General features: G+C 43.5%; 1 protein-coding gene across 4 annotated transcripts in view; it reads right to left on the minus strand.

The window, feature by feature from the left end:
• The window catches only part of carmil3 (capping protein regulator and myosin 1 linker 3), a 62,381-nt gene extending 45,643 nt beyond the window's left edge, over positions 1 to 16,738 (minus strand). For all 4 annotated transcript variants that reach the window (XM_068701564.1, XM_068701565.1, XM_068701566.1 and 1 more), the window contains exons 1-10: positions 16,476 to 16,738; positions 14,941 to 15,000; positions 14,715 to 14,836; positions 12,363 to 12,457; positions 11,875 to 11,945; positions 11,629 to 11,702; positions 5,028 to 5,103; positions 4,113 to 4,201; positions 2,072 to 2,166; positions 272 to 358 (exon numbers count right to left, since the gene is read on the minus strand). In XM_068701564.1, the coding sequence (XP_068557665.1) occupies positions 272 to 358; positions 2,072 to 2,166; positions 4,113 to 4,201; positions 5,028 to 5,103; positions 11,629 to 11,702; positions 11,875 to 11,945; positions 12,363 to 12,457; positions 14,715 to 14,836; positions 14,941 to 15,000; positions 16,476 to 16,547 (841 nt within the window). In that variant the 5' untranslated portion in view covers positions 16,548 to 16,738. The remainder of the gene's footprint in view (positions 1 to 271; positions 359 to 2,071; positions 2,167 to 4,112; positions 4,202 to 5,027; positions 5,104 to 11,628; positions 11,703 to 11,874; positions 11,946 to 12,362; positions 12,458 to 14,714; positions 14,837 to 14,940; positions 15,001 to 16,475) is intronic.
• Positions 16,739 to 17,008: the final 270 nt, after the last annotated feature.

Consider the following 17,008-nt stretch of genomic DNA (forward strand, 5'->3'; position numbering starts at 1 on the left):
TTATGACCTGATTATCATTTGGTAGATGGGTCATACAGTACATGCATGCGAGTTAAAACTAACCCAAATTAAAAAAAAATGCATTTGGGGCAGCGGGGCAGGATTGTGGTTCGAGAGGCCGTTTCAATCTTCACAGGAAGATTCCGCTCTTCACTTCAGCCACAAAATTTAATTAGACACTCATTCAATAAGAGTAAAGAAAGAAAAGAAGAAGTGTTTGTGTGCAGGGTCAGCCACTAGAGGCTGCTGTGTCTGAGAGGAGCACTCATACCTTTGGAGGACAGGGAGGTCTTGGAGAGATTGAGGAGGCGCAGTCCCTTGTTGAGGCGACACACCTGTTGAATGAGGTTGGAGACTCCTGGTTTGAGGAGAGGAGACAAAGAGAGGAAGAGAAGATAAAGGCCTCATTTAATCACACAAAAACTATGTTTTGATTGACTGATAAGTTGATTAACAATAAATAAATTGTCAACTATTTTGATGATTGGTCATCTGTCCTTTTTAATCTAAATAAAAAGCTGAACGAAATGTGAATACTAACTGGTTTCTTAGCAGCCTGTGACAGTGAACTGAAAGTCTTTAGATTTTGGACTGTGGACGGACAGAACCAGACACCACGCTGGGCTTTGGGACACACTTTACAGACCAGACAAGGGATGAACTAATCAAGGAAATAGCTGACATAATCAATAATGAAAATGATTTGTACTGAGCCCTGCACCCATCCACTTTTAGAGTTATGAGCCCACACAGAGCCTCGCCACTTATCAAGCCAAAATTAAAACCTCTCTCAATACATCGCCCCCAAAGCACACATATAGCTATATACCCACATGTATACTAAAGCTAAAGAAAACAACAACAACAACAACAACATCCCACCAATATACTAACAATCTCACTTTCTCCCACATGCCCTGTGCAGGAACAAACCCATAAAAATACTATATGCCAAGCTAAATTACATAACACCTAGCTTCAGCGCAGCGATTTGATTAAACACACTGCTGCCATGAGTATTGATAATATGATCTATGGTTTTATTGCTGCTGTTTACATTCCTTGTGATGCAAATTAAAAAATGCACAATAGGAATGTACTGTTGTTTTTGTTTTGTTTGTTGTGTTTTTACATGTTGAATATGGACTACAACTGAATCCCCGTGTTGCATAAGGACAATAAATGATCCTTGAATAGTCAAATTATCTTTATTGAAAATGAAATGCTTTTTTGTTTCCTGGCTTTGGCAGGAATGTGTATGTAAAGAACCGTAACTAGCATTAAAGGCATGAAAAACAACAACAACATTGTAGCCGTTGTAAACAGACACAGCAGCACTGAAGGTCATTCTTTACTGTGATTATGGGGATTATGTGATGGTGGTTAAGGCTGAAGCACTTTTGTGTCACAATGAAGTAAGTCTGCACACTGTCACACACACACACACACACACACACACACACACACACACACACACACACACACACACACACACACACACACACACACACACACACACACACACACACGGGTGAGCACAAAGAATGTATTGAAGCGAGTGGAAGTGACATGTGTCAGACTGGCGTACAGAAAATTAACTAATGAGTGATACTGCAGCGCATGCAAAGACTGGTGCATGTACACACTGTTTTTTTTCTGTAGTACAACTGGGGAAAAAAGGCACAAGGAGAGAGAACGCTGTATAGTGGTCAACATTGAGAAACACAAAATTAAAACGTACGTTTCTGTACGCGCGTGTGTGTGTGTGTGTGTGGCGTAACCGTATAAAAAGGAGTTTCCGTTTGTGAGCCGGCATGTGGGCGAGACTGAAAAATGAAAAGCATTTCTCTAAAAGAGGAGGACCATGTATAGACGTGGAATGAAAGATAGATGAGAGAGAGAGAAAGAGAGGAACAGAAAGTAAGGGTTCTGCAATGAGAGACATTGATTTGGAATTCTTTGAGAGTGAACAAAAGCGGCCGCAAAGTGAAAGAACAATGAGCGGTGCCCCGACAGAGACGGCAGTAGGAGGGAGACAGAGAGAGAGAGATCAGGGAGGTCAGTCCGGCACCTTGGTTGTCGAGCGTGTTGTGAGCCAGGTTGAGGGAGTGAATCACGGAGGCTGGGTTTTCAGACAGCGCTGATGCCATCTTCTGCGGAAAATCCCTGGAGACAAAACGGGAAAAAAAGGGAGAATTACGTTTTCTGTAAAAGAAAAAAACTAATTGCTATTTGGATACACATTTCAAAGACTGAGTAAGATAATCCTGTATTAGTCCCGCAGCAGGGAAATGTACAGGAGTGAATGCGCCGCAGAGATTTCCCTACTTTGACTGAATGCAACTACACAACTAACTGAATGTAAAGTTTCCCCATTACTCGTGGTAATGGGTGCAAAGCATCCTGCTCCAGCAGCAGCGGTGTTCCTTTGGAGAAATCTTAATTGAACTGGAGTGGGTTTGTGCTTGAAAGGAAGTCAATTTAAAATGTACACGAATGGAAAAAGTTGAGCTAGTATTTTTTCTTATTAAAAAATAAGTTACCTTATTTATTTATTTTTTTATATTTCCAGATTTAAGTAATAATTTTGCCAACTTTTTGAAGGCAAAGTTTCTGTACACCAATTTTTTGAGGTGTTCACATCAAGAAAATACATTTTTGAAATAGTATAACTTCAATATCGCAGTCTCAAAATATTGGAGGTTATATCAAATTAGTTTGTAAAAGAGCTATGCAGGCTTTCTGTACCTGCTCTAAGAGGCTTTTTAGTCTCTCAGTGCATTGTTTGGGTTTTTCAGCCTCCAAATTTATGGTTGTGGTTGACTCTTAACGCTCTCATCAACCTCGTTCCAGCAACAGCAGGCAGCTGTTATCAGTGAAACAGCACTGATAAAGCCACTGCACACATTTCCACCTAGCACTTAATGACAGAAAGACAAAGTGAGCGACTAGCTGCCGAACATATCCGAGCATTTAGCAGCAACTAAAGCGGATCTAAAAGAAGAGTGAACATTGGTCAGAAACACTATGCTAATGTTGCTCAGTGTCAGTTGGATGTGTAAAAGGCTATTGTTCACTAATGTGATGATAATACGTCACTGTTATGTCATCAGGTTTTTCAAAGCTGCTTTTCACGTCCAATACGTGACTTACTGTAGTCGACAAAGAAAGATGTATTTGGCGGGAATCCCCCGTCACAAAAATCTCCTTCAAGCATGAGCAGTCAGGATTAATGGAACTACTTTCTTCTTCTTGTAAACAAGTGATTGGAATAAAATTCTTATGAATTGAAGACATTCTTTCTTACTGAGCTGTACTTTGTCCCTGCATGTTTCTTTCAAAAGCACATATTTCAAATTACATTACAAAAAGTTAATTCCAGCTGGAGTCTATTAAGTCGTATACCGTAGTGTTTAGGTATTTTCTTTTCACTTTGCTGTGAGCGTTTTGGTGCAGAGCCTCTAATATAAATCGCCCTCTCTCTTGGAAGTGATTTAACAGAGGGAAAGTATAAAAACTTCATCATTATGCTGCAGTAAATCATCCTGCCTCGAGGCAGCCAATTCATCTCAATTAATACGAAATAAGGAAACCGCTCCGCTAAATGATGCTAGCCGTGCATAGAAGGTGAAAAGTCTTGCCAGGTGAAGCCCAAAATTTCACTAATGGGGAAACAATACACCTGCCACGGGCAGACAGGAGGGACCTTTATTGGAAGAAAGAGTGGAGGTTAAGAGAGGTGTGAGGGAGGGAGGGGGAGAGAGAGAGAGAGAGAGAGAGAGAGAGAGAGAGAGAGAGAGAGAGAGAGAGAGAGAGAGAGAGAGAGAGAGAGAGAGACAAAATTGGAAAGGTTAAGACTGGAGAGTGTTGAGGTGAGAAGTGGAGAGCTGAGAGCAGAGGTGAAGAGGTGAGAGGAAAGAGATGGAAGTGAGAAGAGAGAATACAAGCCAAGCAGAAAAGGAGAGGGGGGATGAGAGACTGGAGCGAATAGGAAAAGGGCAAAAGAGGAGAGGTGGAGGTGTGTTTGAGCCAAAGTGTGAGGAGGGGAAGAAAGGGAGAGGAAATTAGATTAACAGAGAGCTGACAGGCGGGGCTGGGGCATGGAAACTTACGATTTGAGTCCTGCATTCTCCAGAGTGAGCTCCTCCAAACTGTTGGACTTGCTGACTGTGTGCAGGACCTGATCCACCACCTCCGACCCCTGGAGACAAACACAGGGTCATGTGACCGGAGGTTTCACATAGAGGAAGAACAGAGGCAGGGGAAGTGAAAAGCAGGCAGAAGCAATAGAAATTGTGTTTTAGTGTCGGTAGATTCTAAGATAATAAAGCTGTTTCAGAAAAGCAGTTATGTATTAGACTACCTTCATGATACACAGTATGTAGCCTCATATAGGACCATACATAGTCTACGAGGCTATTTATCTGAATTTACATATGAATTCAAACTGGGGGCGAAAATAGGAGACACAAGCTACAACACAGCAGAAACAACAACAGTTACAGTTAGGTTTTTCACACGAGAGATTTCTGTATTTCTTGATTTTGTTACTGGTATATTTGGAGATCTGACACAAAATCAGATGCCAGCTGCCAAAACAACTCTTAATACCCGAGGATGATCTTTTCAGATTCTTGAGTTTTGTCTGTTTGGAGAATGTAACAGAGCATCTTTAAAAACTTGAAACCAAGTTTTGCAGTGCTTTAATGATCGATACATTTAATCGAATGCCCTGTAAAACTTAGAAAAGTATCGGTTTAACTTTTGGAGCAGTAAGATACCACTTACTCTAATGCATATTATGAATATTTAATAAAAGAGATTAAGAGATGTCTTCATACACATTTGGACTACAGTGTGCCAAATGAGCAGATAAAAAAATATTCTTATTCAATATAATAAATGTAATCTGATAGCACACCACAGTAAAAGCAAAGGAAAAGTGAAAAAAAAAAAATTCTAGTCTCGATCTGGCAAGAAGGTTTATAAGTGAAGAATATTAAAAAAAATAATTGGGAGATAGTTACAATGCGCATGTCCTTGCAGTGCAGCTTGGTGAACCAGGTGTTGTACGCAATGGATGCCACGATCACCGCCAAGTCCCTGAAATGGACACACGCACACGCGCGCACACGCACACGCACACACACACACACACACACTTTTTATTAGAGATAAAATGCAAATCTTTAAATTAGCAAACTCCATCTGTTTCAAACCATTGGATGTCATTGATCCATAAATCCGCATTATCGTGGGCCAAACTCTTTTCTTTGCTCCCCCGTTTAGTGAAAAGCAGTTCATCATCGTGACATAGAGTACACTATATGGGCAGGGCTGCTTTCTAAAAGATGACTGATACTGCAGCCCTGCTGAGGAAGAGAAGCAGAGAACAAGAAAACAACAACAACAAAAAAGAAAGATGTGAAGATCAATGCCTGGGTCAGTGGATTACTTAATAAAGCCCTTGTTTCATCCCAGCTACAGACCTCAAACACTGCTACATCCACTGCCACACAAACAGACACAGAGCCCACAGACCAGCCTGTGTGCTTGTGTGGGAAGAGAGAAAGAGAGGGGAGAGAGAGAGAAAGAGAGAGAGAGAGAAAGAGGGAGTTTTAGAATCCTCTAAGGTCCAACTAAAGCCACACTGCTGCTACACCTGCTATACATCATCTGACAAACAAGCAGCAGCACAGAGAGATGGGGGGGGGGGTTGAGAGAGAGAGAGAGAATAAGCCCAGAGAGACGAAGAAAAGAGGATAGCGAGACGGAGGGGAAACACAGAGAGGAAGAGAAAGTGTAATCGAGCCGGGGTGGGTCCTGGTGCCAATAACTGCAGTAGCCAGGACATTACAGTAGATCTCAGAGGAGTAAAACGGCTACAGGCTGTGTTCCTTTTCCATTACCATGCCAGCCATCAGACTGCTCTGCTCTGACTGACTGACGGCAGCCCAGTGAGTGTGAGTGTGTGTGTGTGTGTGAGAGCAGATGATGCACATGTCAAGATTCATCACCAACACCAACTGTTGATTGGCGTTTCGACAGCGGGACATGTCATTTGACCTCTATGATGTCTCACTCCGTCATGCAGCGTGCTGGTGTTTACGAGTCGCCTTGTACTCGTACACGAGAGCGTGTCGGCCGCAGTAGGTCAATCTGTTGATTTCTTCCATTTAGGTTTGGGAGTGGAATCAAATGTTAAAGACTAAACCTACAACTGAAGGGATTGTGTTGGAGCGAGAGGGTAAATGTAAGTCTAGTGTTCGGTTAGAATTTAAGTCAGGTCATAGGAAGGGTTTAAGTATGTTGAAGGAGAGTAAGAGAATTCTCTATTTAAACAGTTCCTACAAATGCATGTCGGTTGGTGTATGTGAGGTAGACAAAGATTATTATATAGTACAATGCAAACAAAGATCCTGCGTTTTAAATGTGACTGACATATGTATGCAGTGAATGGACTGAGGGAAATTCGCTTTCTTGCGAAGAGTTAGATGATCCGATTAATACCGACCTCATGGCTAGATATAAAGCTACAGCTAGTAGTCAATTAGTTTAGTCTGGGAACAGGTGGAACAGTTAGCCTGGCATTGTCCAAAACGTAAAAGAATCCACCAACCAGGACCCCTTTAAGGAATCATTCACACACACCATCATGCGTGGCTGTCGGCGGTTATTTGATTAAAACCCACAGGTTGCGTTTCTCCAAAAGTTGATTCCGTTTACAATTTCTCGCCACAGATAGCCGTGTTTTCTTTCCCAACCGCCGCAGCCCAAACTCACTGCCCATGTTCAATATGAGGATCTGGTGTGACTGCAGCAGCACATGGACTATCTTGTTTGTTTAATCTGTACAAAAACTGAAGTGTAAAAATTAATTTGTGTTGTCGTTTTTTTTAGGGGGTCCTGTGGCGCACTACTTCTTGGCCGTACTTCCTGGAGCCAGCAGAGTTCACACTGATCCCTTCATGGGATAAGAAGACTGTTTAGCTTTAGAGGTGCTAGTAAACTCAAGTATGGACCAGAGCTAGCCGTTTTCCTCTGCTAAGCTTAGCTAACTGGCTGCAGCTTCATGTATAAGACATGAGTGCTATCGCTCTTCTCATCCAACTCTTGGCAAGAAAGCGAATGACTGCATTTTAAAAATAAACTTCTATTCAAATTACCAATTTCTTTAAGATGAAATTCCGGGTGTGATGCAAATTCTGTCAACTGCATGCAGCCCCAGATCTACAACCACAAACTGCCTGCTCATGTGTGAACATGTCGACCTGAGCAGACACCCAATGGGGACCATATTTATCCGAATGCGTCCTTCTAGCGAACCCTTAAGGCTCCAACAGTTATTACAGCCCACAATATGCACACGGATGTTCTTAGACCTTACCAGGACTGGGGTTAAGAGAGAAAGTTACTCCTGAGATGGTTCAGAAGAAAAGGGGTCACAGGGTCCCTGGCTGCATGGCTGTGCTCAGACTATTAAATGGCAATAAGCCTATTATTACTATTTAACACTGTGTGGGTAAAGCCAGTCCACAATAAACAGGGTTCCTCCTGAATAGGGAGCTCCGTAAATATCATGGCTATGTGTTCATTAGATTTCATATTTCTTGTGAATCATTTTTCTTATTGGAGTGATAAAGAGACAAATGCTCTGAGGTTGGGGGGGGATGAATAAAAAACATTATTATTCACCTTGTGGGGACAATGAATATTCATAGCACTTTGTGAGAATATCCTTGCCATGGAAGGGGATATACTGACCTGAGTGGCGGCACTAGAGTCAGAAAGGTCAGAAGGCACTAAAAAGCCTTAGGATTCATCCCCTGGGGATTATAAATATTCATACAAAATTTGACAGCAATCTGGCCAACTGTTGGACAAAAGGGCCATCCTCTGCAGTCGGAAGACCGCTGGAGTTTGAAGCGCACCGATACGCTGTATGGTAATAAATCAATGCCGCAGTCTAACCCCGTACAGGCCTGTGACTCAGGTCCTGTAACAGTGACAGCTGAGGCGGACGGCAGCAGTGAGCTGTGGAGCTGCGGTCCTGCTTCAGTGACGGGAAGAACTAACCAGACAGAAAGTTGGAGAAAAGTTGGACGCTGCATCCAGACTTGTTAGTGAGTAAGCGCGCGTGCGTGCGTGCGTGTGTGTGTGTGCGCGCGTGTGTGTGTACGCAGAGGAGTGACTGTCAAGCCAAGAGGTTCCCCAAAAAGTTCTTGGGGCAGTAAGGCGTTGTCTGTCTCTCTCTCTCACACACACACACACACACACACACACACACACACACACACACACACTCCTCTGCAACATGGTGTCAACCTGCAGCAATTCTGCAGGTTGAGACAAAACCATTAGACAGACGAGTGTGTGTGTGTGTGTGTGTGTGTGTGTGTGTGTGTGTGTGTGTGTGTGTGTTTCAGAGAAAGAGAGCTGGAACAAGAGAGCTGAGGAAAATGAAAGAGGAGAAAATAAAGTGGATGACAACGGGATGAGACAGGGCCAGAAAAAGGAAGAAAGGAAGAAAAAAGGTGTTCGCTTTCAGTCAGGAAGAGCGAGTGGAGACGATGTTCGGACCGACAGCAGTCAGCAGAAAAAAAGCCTTGTCCCATCGTTCGAGGTAACGGTAGACGGGCTCAATCGAGAGGATGGGAACGTGGGAGGACAAGGTGGGGAGGAAGGGAGTAATGCACCGCAAATAGCTTCTAGCACATGATCATGGAAAGAACAATCCTTGGATCCTTTCTACAGTCATTCGCACCCTTTCTTGATTGCTTCCCTGCATCGATTTTTGTTTTGTGTGATCCCTTGTGTTCTTTTGTTAAATCTTTGCTGCCCGTATCAATTTCAATTTGATAAAACTTCTCTAGAATAGCAGGGAGAGAGTCTTTAGTATTGGATTGTAGGCTCAAGGGAACAATATATTAAAGGAAGATCTTTATAAAAAAGCTTACCCTGCAAAGACTTTCTGTTAATCACACAAACTATATAGAAAATCGGAGGGAAAAACAACCCCGATGCAGTGATTTTAGCACTCAATGTGAAAGACATTAATATATTCATGAGTTGCTGCTGCAATCATGCCTCTATGAATGGCTTTTTGATTTAGCAGCATGGCAAGGCTTTGCTCCTATGATGAGGAATGCACTTTTTTAAGTGTGAACGCATCCTCTGCAGTCGGGATTGTTGTCTCGACACAGGGAAGTAGAGAGACTGCCATAGGCCTCTGGGCTTAGGACAAAACATTCCTCAAATGAAAGACAAGCGCTCCATTTGCATGTCGGCTGTCAAAAATCTTTTTATGATCGGCAGCGCTCGAGCGACACGTACGCTCTTCCTCAATATGCCTGCGAAAGGAAATGAGGAGGGGGGGGGGACTTAAAAAGAGACCAGCGGGGAGGTGGAGGAGGAGGCATATGGCATTTTACAGCTGTTTCAATGCGCCCTGGATTCTGCCGCTGACAAGCTCAGCGTTCCCCTTCTCTGTGATCTTCCCAAACTTCTAAACACAACTGAACAGAGACAGACCAGCAAGAGAGCCAGAGCGAGAACGGCAAGACCAATACACTTAACGTTTTACCCAGGGAGGGTCTTCTTAAACCAACAGACGTATAAGACGAGAGTTGACAGATATGATGCATCCTACCGTCATGATGCGGAATGAGGAGGAAAAGCTTTTCAAAACTACAGCGTAGTCAGAGGGTTTTGGGACAATGATGTGTTTTTATTGTTTTACGGGAACAGCGGATTTGAAATGGAACGACGACTGGAGTGCGGCTTCAGTTACAATCCCAAACATTTTGTTTCCGGCTGACTGGTGGGGGCGGCATGTGGATGTTCGGTTACAGTGTCCCACGGCATGTGCATCGACCAGCGGTCGCAGCAGACGCTCCTGAAGCAGCTACTCTGCTGTCAGAAGTGCTGTAGAAGACCATGTGTCATGTATCTGCTTACAATACACCCAAACAAAGGGGGGAGGGGAGGAGGATGAAGAGCATCACATTGCAAGTTACACCGCTATTGGTTTGGCGTCTTCTATAACATGTGTAGTAGTGTGGACGCACATTTACGGTCAATGCGTTGTGTGTAGGAGTGGGAAAAAATATATATTTTCACATAAAAAAATCTCTTTACTTATCAATTCCAACTCAATTTACAGATTACAAAGACGTGTTTTCACCAATCGTCTGGAAGGGGATGTCTTCCTCTCCCTATGCAGACGGATTGGAAAAGTTGGAACTGTGCCACAACAGAAAGGTGTAGCTCCAGGACTGTGTGCACACTGTAGTGAAGCCTTTGGGCACATTTGTAATTGATTAATTCCCAGGGAAGAAATTAGTTTGACACGACTCGTTGACGGCAGGCTCTGCGCACAGGATCAAGATGTCTGGTTGTCGCACGCAAGGTCCACAGAATTCCGACAGGATCCCGACCGTTTCAGGGCAACAGGTGTTTCAGTTTAACGAGTGGCAGTGTTAACTGGTGACATTTGGCCAAATGTGTCCGCGGTTGCTCGTAGTAACTCGTTGGCATAGATACATACCACAGGTGAGGATGTATTTCAATCTATCCACTCACTGATAGCACACAGATCTGGAAAGTCAATATATTTAGGTTGCATTTGGGATATTTGGTGGTTAATGGCCTCGACAAGCTATTGCACTCCACAGTACTTCCGTTGCCAAACTGCGTACAAACACTCACATACACAGTTTATTGTAAACGGGTCTATATGCAAGCCTCGCATAAGGAAGGGGAAGAGTTTTGGGATTGCTTAAAACAGGAGGTGCTTAAAACCACCTAGAGACCATTTGCAAACTGTAGTAGTACTGAACTCCGATGATTTTACAACACTTTCAGCCCGGGCTGACTGGGTGAATGACACTGCTCCATTACCCGTTTCATTTCAAAAGGAGCTGTGCCTGTACAGTGATGTGGATAAAGATGGGTTTCCCCGGCACCAGCCTCGTAGCAACAGGGTGCAGTCTATTCCCCACTACCGGGGACATTATATTAACAAAAGCACAGCGGAGCACCATTATTCCACAACCTGTAGGCCAACTTCTTTTGCTGCAAAAGAACCTGTTTGGGAAAGGTGGAATTGATTGGCTGTAGCTTAAAAAACGACGGGCCAATTTTGTTTGCTTTTCCAAATCCTCAAAAATGTGTTCTGCTTACAGTTACTTCACTTTCTTCGACCTTCACTGTGCACAATGTGTGAATGTGCCTTTGTTTGTCACTAGAAGGCCGGTTTGAAATTCCCATACTGAAGGAGGAACGTTTCTCTGAGCTCACCTTAAAGCTGTGGACGTACCAGAAAGATGTTGTGACTTCGCAACTAGTTTGGAGCCAATCACGGTCCAAGATTCAATTGACGTCACATACTTATTTGCATACCCATCATTAAATTTGATAGGGACTTGCATCTACCTGATGTGTTTGTAAACATTCTCAAATTCTCAAAAAACAAACACACACACACACACACACACACACACACACACACACACACACACACACACACACTAGGCTGCTGCAGAATGAGTTTGTGCCTTTCCAATCAGTGCACACTGGACAACTGTATTCAGTTCTGGTCGTGTTTAAGATGTCAATAAACTAAGTCACCTGCTGTCCAGATGGCTGAAATCCAGTAAATTGAACTCCCTGTTGTCCTGAGAGTGGTAGATGGTGTCAACATCCTGGAGGAAGATGAGAGAAAAAGAAAAGTTACCGAGTTACAGAGAGTGAGAGACATATGGGACAGCAAGTTCAGGAAAACGTTTAATTTTCCTAAATGTACAAAAGCCAAGAATATCTAAAAACAACACGGCACACTAAAGTGGTTTTGTGCAGCCTGTATAGTGTCCTCACCCACTGCACTTCTTCTTTGCAGCCGATCCCGTTGTAGTCGCAAAGAGCTGCATAGGTCTCCGAAAAACCTCCTGAAAAGGTGAAGAGGAGAAGACAACAAATCAATCCAAACCAGACCGTAAGGGATCAGAAAAGGGCAAGGATGGAATAAACGCAGGGCAGAGGACGCCAGGTAGGAGTGAAAACGGGAAAGGCCAGAGATGAAAGAGGGAGTCGGCGAGATCTTCAGCAGAGAGTGAGTGAGATTAGCTGTAAATATTGGTGGCGAGATGAAAGTATTGCAGCATGAAGGAGCACTTCTTGTAGATTAATGGGATTACTTGCAGCAATTTTGGTCCTCTGACCCACTTAAGGATGAGTCTCCCAAACGTAATTCGGGAGAGTCAGTGAGTCAGCGAGACGGACGGACTCTGAAGTGCGACCGCACATGTCTGTGTGGTTGTGTGTGTGTGCTTGATGCGCTATGGACAGAAAAATAGACAACTCACCGCATGTTTTCTGGGCCTCCAATGACGATTCAGAGTTTGGTGAAAACTTGTGACTTCCTTCACTCACGTCTTCCTCTGCTCGACAAATAGGAGGACTGGAGGACAAAGAAGAAGAGAGCTGGTTCAAATAAAACGAGTCTACAGCCGTCCTAGCCGCTCCGTTGAGAGCTAGCACTCCACGCTAAAAGCCTTACTTGCTTTTAGCTAAATGCCAATTTCAGCATCGATGGCCTCGGTGTGCGATTTGTAAAGGAGTGCTACCTAATGTAATGACTGCCTACAACCTGCGTCACAAAAAAGAGTCTGCAGGTGTTCCCAGGAGAGAGCAGATTTTAGTTTAGTAACGTGAACCTGGAGGTTACCACGGTGCTGGAGGAAACGTCATGGGATTGCCAACGTCATTAGGAAGTCATTAAGACTTGGGACCAGACTGAAATATCTCAATAGTTATCAGAGGAGTTGGACTGACGCTTTGTACAGACATTCATGGTTCCCAGAGGATACATCCTAAGGACTTTCCTGCTATTTCAGTCTCCAACAAAGTGGTCTTCATTATCTACACTTTTGAGGATCAGTGTTGTGATTAGAAAGCATCTGGTCCAAATTATGGGGGGGAATGTAAATATTATGCTTCACCCCCTCCCTCAGCTGCTATTGCTGAAGTGCCCTTAAGCAAGGCACCGAACTCCCAGCTGCATAAGTGGAGCACTTCAGTGCCCAAGAGACGGTGCGATGGAGCAGGGCTGCTTTCAGGTGTGAATGATTTAAAGACTACAACAGTCCCGCTTCCTCCTGTAGTCATGAATACAAATACAACCTCAGACGACTTAATGAATAAGGCTAGCAAATACAGTATTTGACTTACAAAGATTCAGATCCAAACTGTGTTACTAAATGAACAACAGCTGCATAATATTTTCAAAATGATAACACCGCCTTATTTGCATTGGCATGATGCTAATTTGCAGCACACTTGTTTCTCATTGATTTATACAGTCAGAATTAGGATGGAAATTTAGCGTGTCGAATGTCGAAACTGCTTATGCCATTGCTTTGGTAGTGAATAAATCCCTGGGATGCTTCTTTTTTTAAAAGATACCGTTGCTCCCCACTGCAATTATATATTAAAAGAAAAGAAAGAAACATATTCCTCTGCTTACTGGTTGTTTTCTTTCAAACATTTCTCTCACAAAAAGCATCCAGTAAGCAGAAAACAGTAAGCAGATCACCAAGTAAATACTGTGTTTGAACATAACACTGTGCTCTACCTGCTTTGACTTTTTGATAGGATTACACCACTACACCGTTGCATTCAACAAACACACACACACACACACACACACACACACACACACACACACACACACACACACACACACCCCTAATCCTATTTGTCAACAAATCACACACAACACCTAACCACATCCGTGACCTTAATCCCCACCTTATCTCGACAATCGTCGTCCACCCCTGGCGCACACGTATGCGCCCGTTATCTTGATACTATCTGCATTGTGTACCTCAATGCAGCGGCACCAATCGGTTACAAGGCTGCACAATCAAACCCACAACAACTGCCCGCCCTCCGTCCTCCCTTCCCTCTTTATTCTCGTTAAATGTTCTCACTGGAAGCAATCATCTGCCACGGCCCTAATGGAAAATAGACATTCCAAAAGATGATAGAGCGCGGAGATAGCCTTGCGCAGGTCAATAGTCAGAGCACAGTCAAACCCATTGCTCTTAGAAATTGGAGATGAGACCCGAGAGAGAGGATAATACACTCTGCCTTGCTTGCCTGCTCACCCATGCATTCACATGAACATGGGACAAAACATTTCCAGGGCTTGAACTTAACTCTATCCAGGCTTTTCTTTAGTGTGCGTCCTCTGTGCTTTACTCTTTTAGAAAGTGTAAAGGACATACACAGCCCACTTCAGCATTTTGAACGGTAGGAATGGCTTTTTGACTGGAGGCCAGAGCCTATCGCTCCGTCAGTGACTGTGTTTTCTTATCCTCATCAATCTTCCACTAAAAAAAGCTGCTTTAAAAAGAAGAGGAAGCCAACACAATGCCTTCAGGTGACTGCCTACTCGGTGTCAGCTGATTTATTTAATCCCACTGATTGCTGGGAGTTTAAAAGTCTCCAGTGACACAAATTAGTTGAACGCAAACTCCAGCAACACAAGAATGCATTTGGCTGCCGAAGAGGAAAGCTGCACGAAAGTGCCAAGTTGTGCCAACGCACACGTCGAGTGCTGTTAACGTCGGCCAACTTGTCTTCGCTCCTCAGCGCGAACAAAACAGGAAGACTTTGTTTCTTTGCTCGAGGCGCGGGTGCTCGGAGATGCTTACGCATAAATGGAGTTGTTGAAGACTCGGGAGAGGGCGTAATTGATGTGGCTGACGATGTGATCCAGCTGGTCCTGGGTCTGTAGTCTCAGTGAGTAGGTGGTCTTGTCTGTGTCGATGACAACCTGTATATGTATACACATGGACATGACAGTTAGTCAAGAGTAACACTTTAAGCAGCTATGAAAGTTCAAACCGCAGGAAAACACTTTGAATTTCAGTGCGTCACCTGGTGTTCTGGATAGGTGTTCATTGCTCGGATTTCCAGGAAGTTGAAGGTGACCTCCATCTGAAAAGAGCAGAAAAATATTATTGTTTTGACATCGAGACGTTGTCAAACTTCCTATTTTACATAATCTGTAAAAGGATAATTTCATCTTTTTACGAGGTCTTATTTTCATGGTTTGGGTCTTTTATGAATTTATGAATATTGGGACCTAGTGTTCTTTATGTAGTTGAGCACACAAAAGAATGAAGGGGATTATTAATATTCTGGGTGCTCTTGGTTTCAGTTTCAACTGTTGGCTTGCTGATGACACGTGGGCAACAACTCAGGAGAGCTCTGTTAAATCCCGAGTACGGCTTTGATGAAATGCGGATATTGTGTAAGTTACTTGTGACGGGACAGTCAACCAAAGACTGGTGCAGAGGACCAACATGACAATGTGAATAGAGAAAATGCGAGCCCCATTAATGCTACATGTGCCTTCAGAGACTGCACTGGACACTGCTCGACTCCCGGGCAACATTAAGAGACTACTGCTGGGTCTGGAAGAGACAATCTTTTCCAAACTTTCCCATAAACTATCTGCAAGCTGTGCCATGATAGATCAATTGGGAGGGAGCACTCTGAACAAAAGAAGAAAAGAAAAGCACTTGAACAGTTGACTTATTTACAGCCAGTCTGATTTCACAGCTTGCGTTTCTTGCCCGTTAAGAGTTTGTTGCGATGGTGTCACTGTCACAGATGTCAGCAATTACCCTGGTGATTACTGATAAAAGTGATGGTGAGAACTGCGTAAGTAAGACCCAAGTTATAAGAAACTTGAACTATCCTTTCAGAGTAGTTTGACATTTTAGGAAATAAGCTTTCTTGCCAAGAATTAGGTGAGAAGATACTTTGGTACTAAGTCGATGATAAAATTCAGAAAAAGTGACGGTAGTTTTTGTACAACACTGCAGGCACCGGGGATCAGGGCTCAAGACTAGCAGCACCTAAAAACTGAAAAGACGCTGTGAACCCACCATCCGTGTTGAAAACGGCTAGTTAATGCTAGCTGTTAGCAGCCGGTGGGCAGCACAGTCCTACAGAGCTAACAGCTAACGTTAACGGAGGTTGCATTGAGTTACTTTACGATGTATTCAAGCTCTATTCAATGAAAACAAGTATTAGTCGAAGGTAAATTATAAATATATTTTCACTTGGTATTGACTACTAAATATAGTCTTAGCTAGCTAAGCTAACCAACTGCTGTAGCTTCATACTAAATATTATCTTCTCATCCAACACTCTGCAAGTAAATGAATCAGCATATTCCCCATAATGTAAAATGATTATTGATTTAAACCACTAACTTCATGTTACATGCCACCTTGTCGTGTCGTCATCATTCTAAAACACGATCACCACAATAATCATTATCTCTTATCTCTTGCTCTTAAAGTCTTCTACTTCTTTTTGTCCCACCTCTTGTGAATCACCACAACATCAAGGCTGGCGAGTGAGAGCCATAAAATTCCACTGAGAGCCGGGGGAACATTTACCTTGGTGGGCACTTTGACAGCAAAGAGATACAGTCTCCATGTTGCCAGGACCTGAGGGGAGAACACATTCATTTTTTTTTTATTCTGTCACAGAGCAGGAAATGCAAATTGCAGCAAAAAATAGCACAGCACAAACACCCCATGAAAAGAGAGCAAATCATCTCTGCGGCTCGTCCCGGTGACTCGTAAGTCATGCTAAGCACTCCGGACATTAGCTTCGCTAATAAATGACGACTGCGCGTGTGTGTGTGTGTGTTTGTACGAAATATTGCAGGGTGATTGAGAGTCGTGCGCCGAGCTGTGTTGACGGTACCAAGCAGCACTCGTTCAACGGACGCCTCGTTGCGTCAGGGAGGGAACTAATGGTGAGACGAGAGGGAGAAAGAGGGTAAGGGAAGACAGGAAGAGCGAAAAGAGAGGTGTGCCTCCGCCAACAGAAAGGCATTACCATTTAAAAAGGTTCTGGGGTAAAGTAAGCGACAGAAAATGTGAATATATTCACATCTGCCTATGTAATTAATCTCATTCATAAT

The sequence above is a fragment of the Cebidichthys violaceus genome, unplaced genomic scaffold (assembly GCF_023349555.1).
Source record: "Cebidichthys violaceus isolate CVI_PGR_0920_01 unplaced genomic scaffold, fCebVio1.0.p SCAF_8, whole genome shotgun sequence".
Lineage (NCBI taxonomy): Eukaryota > Metazoa > Chordata > Actinopteri > Perciformes > Stichaeidae > Cebidichthys > Cebidichthys violaceus.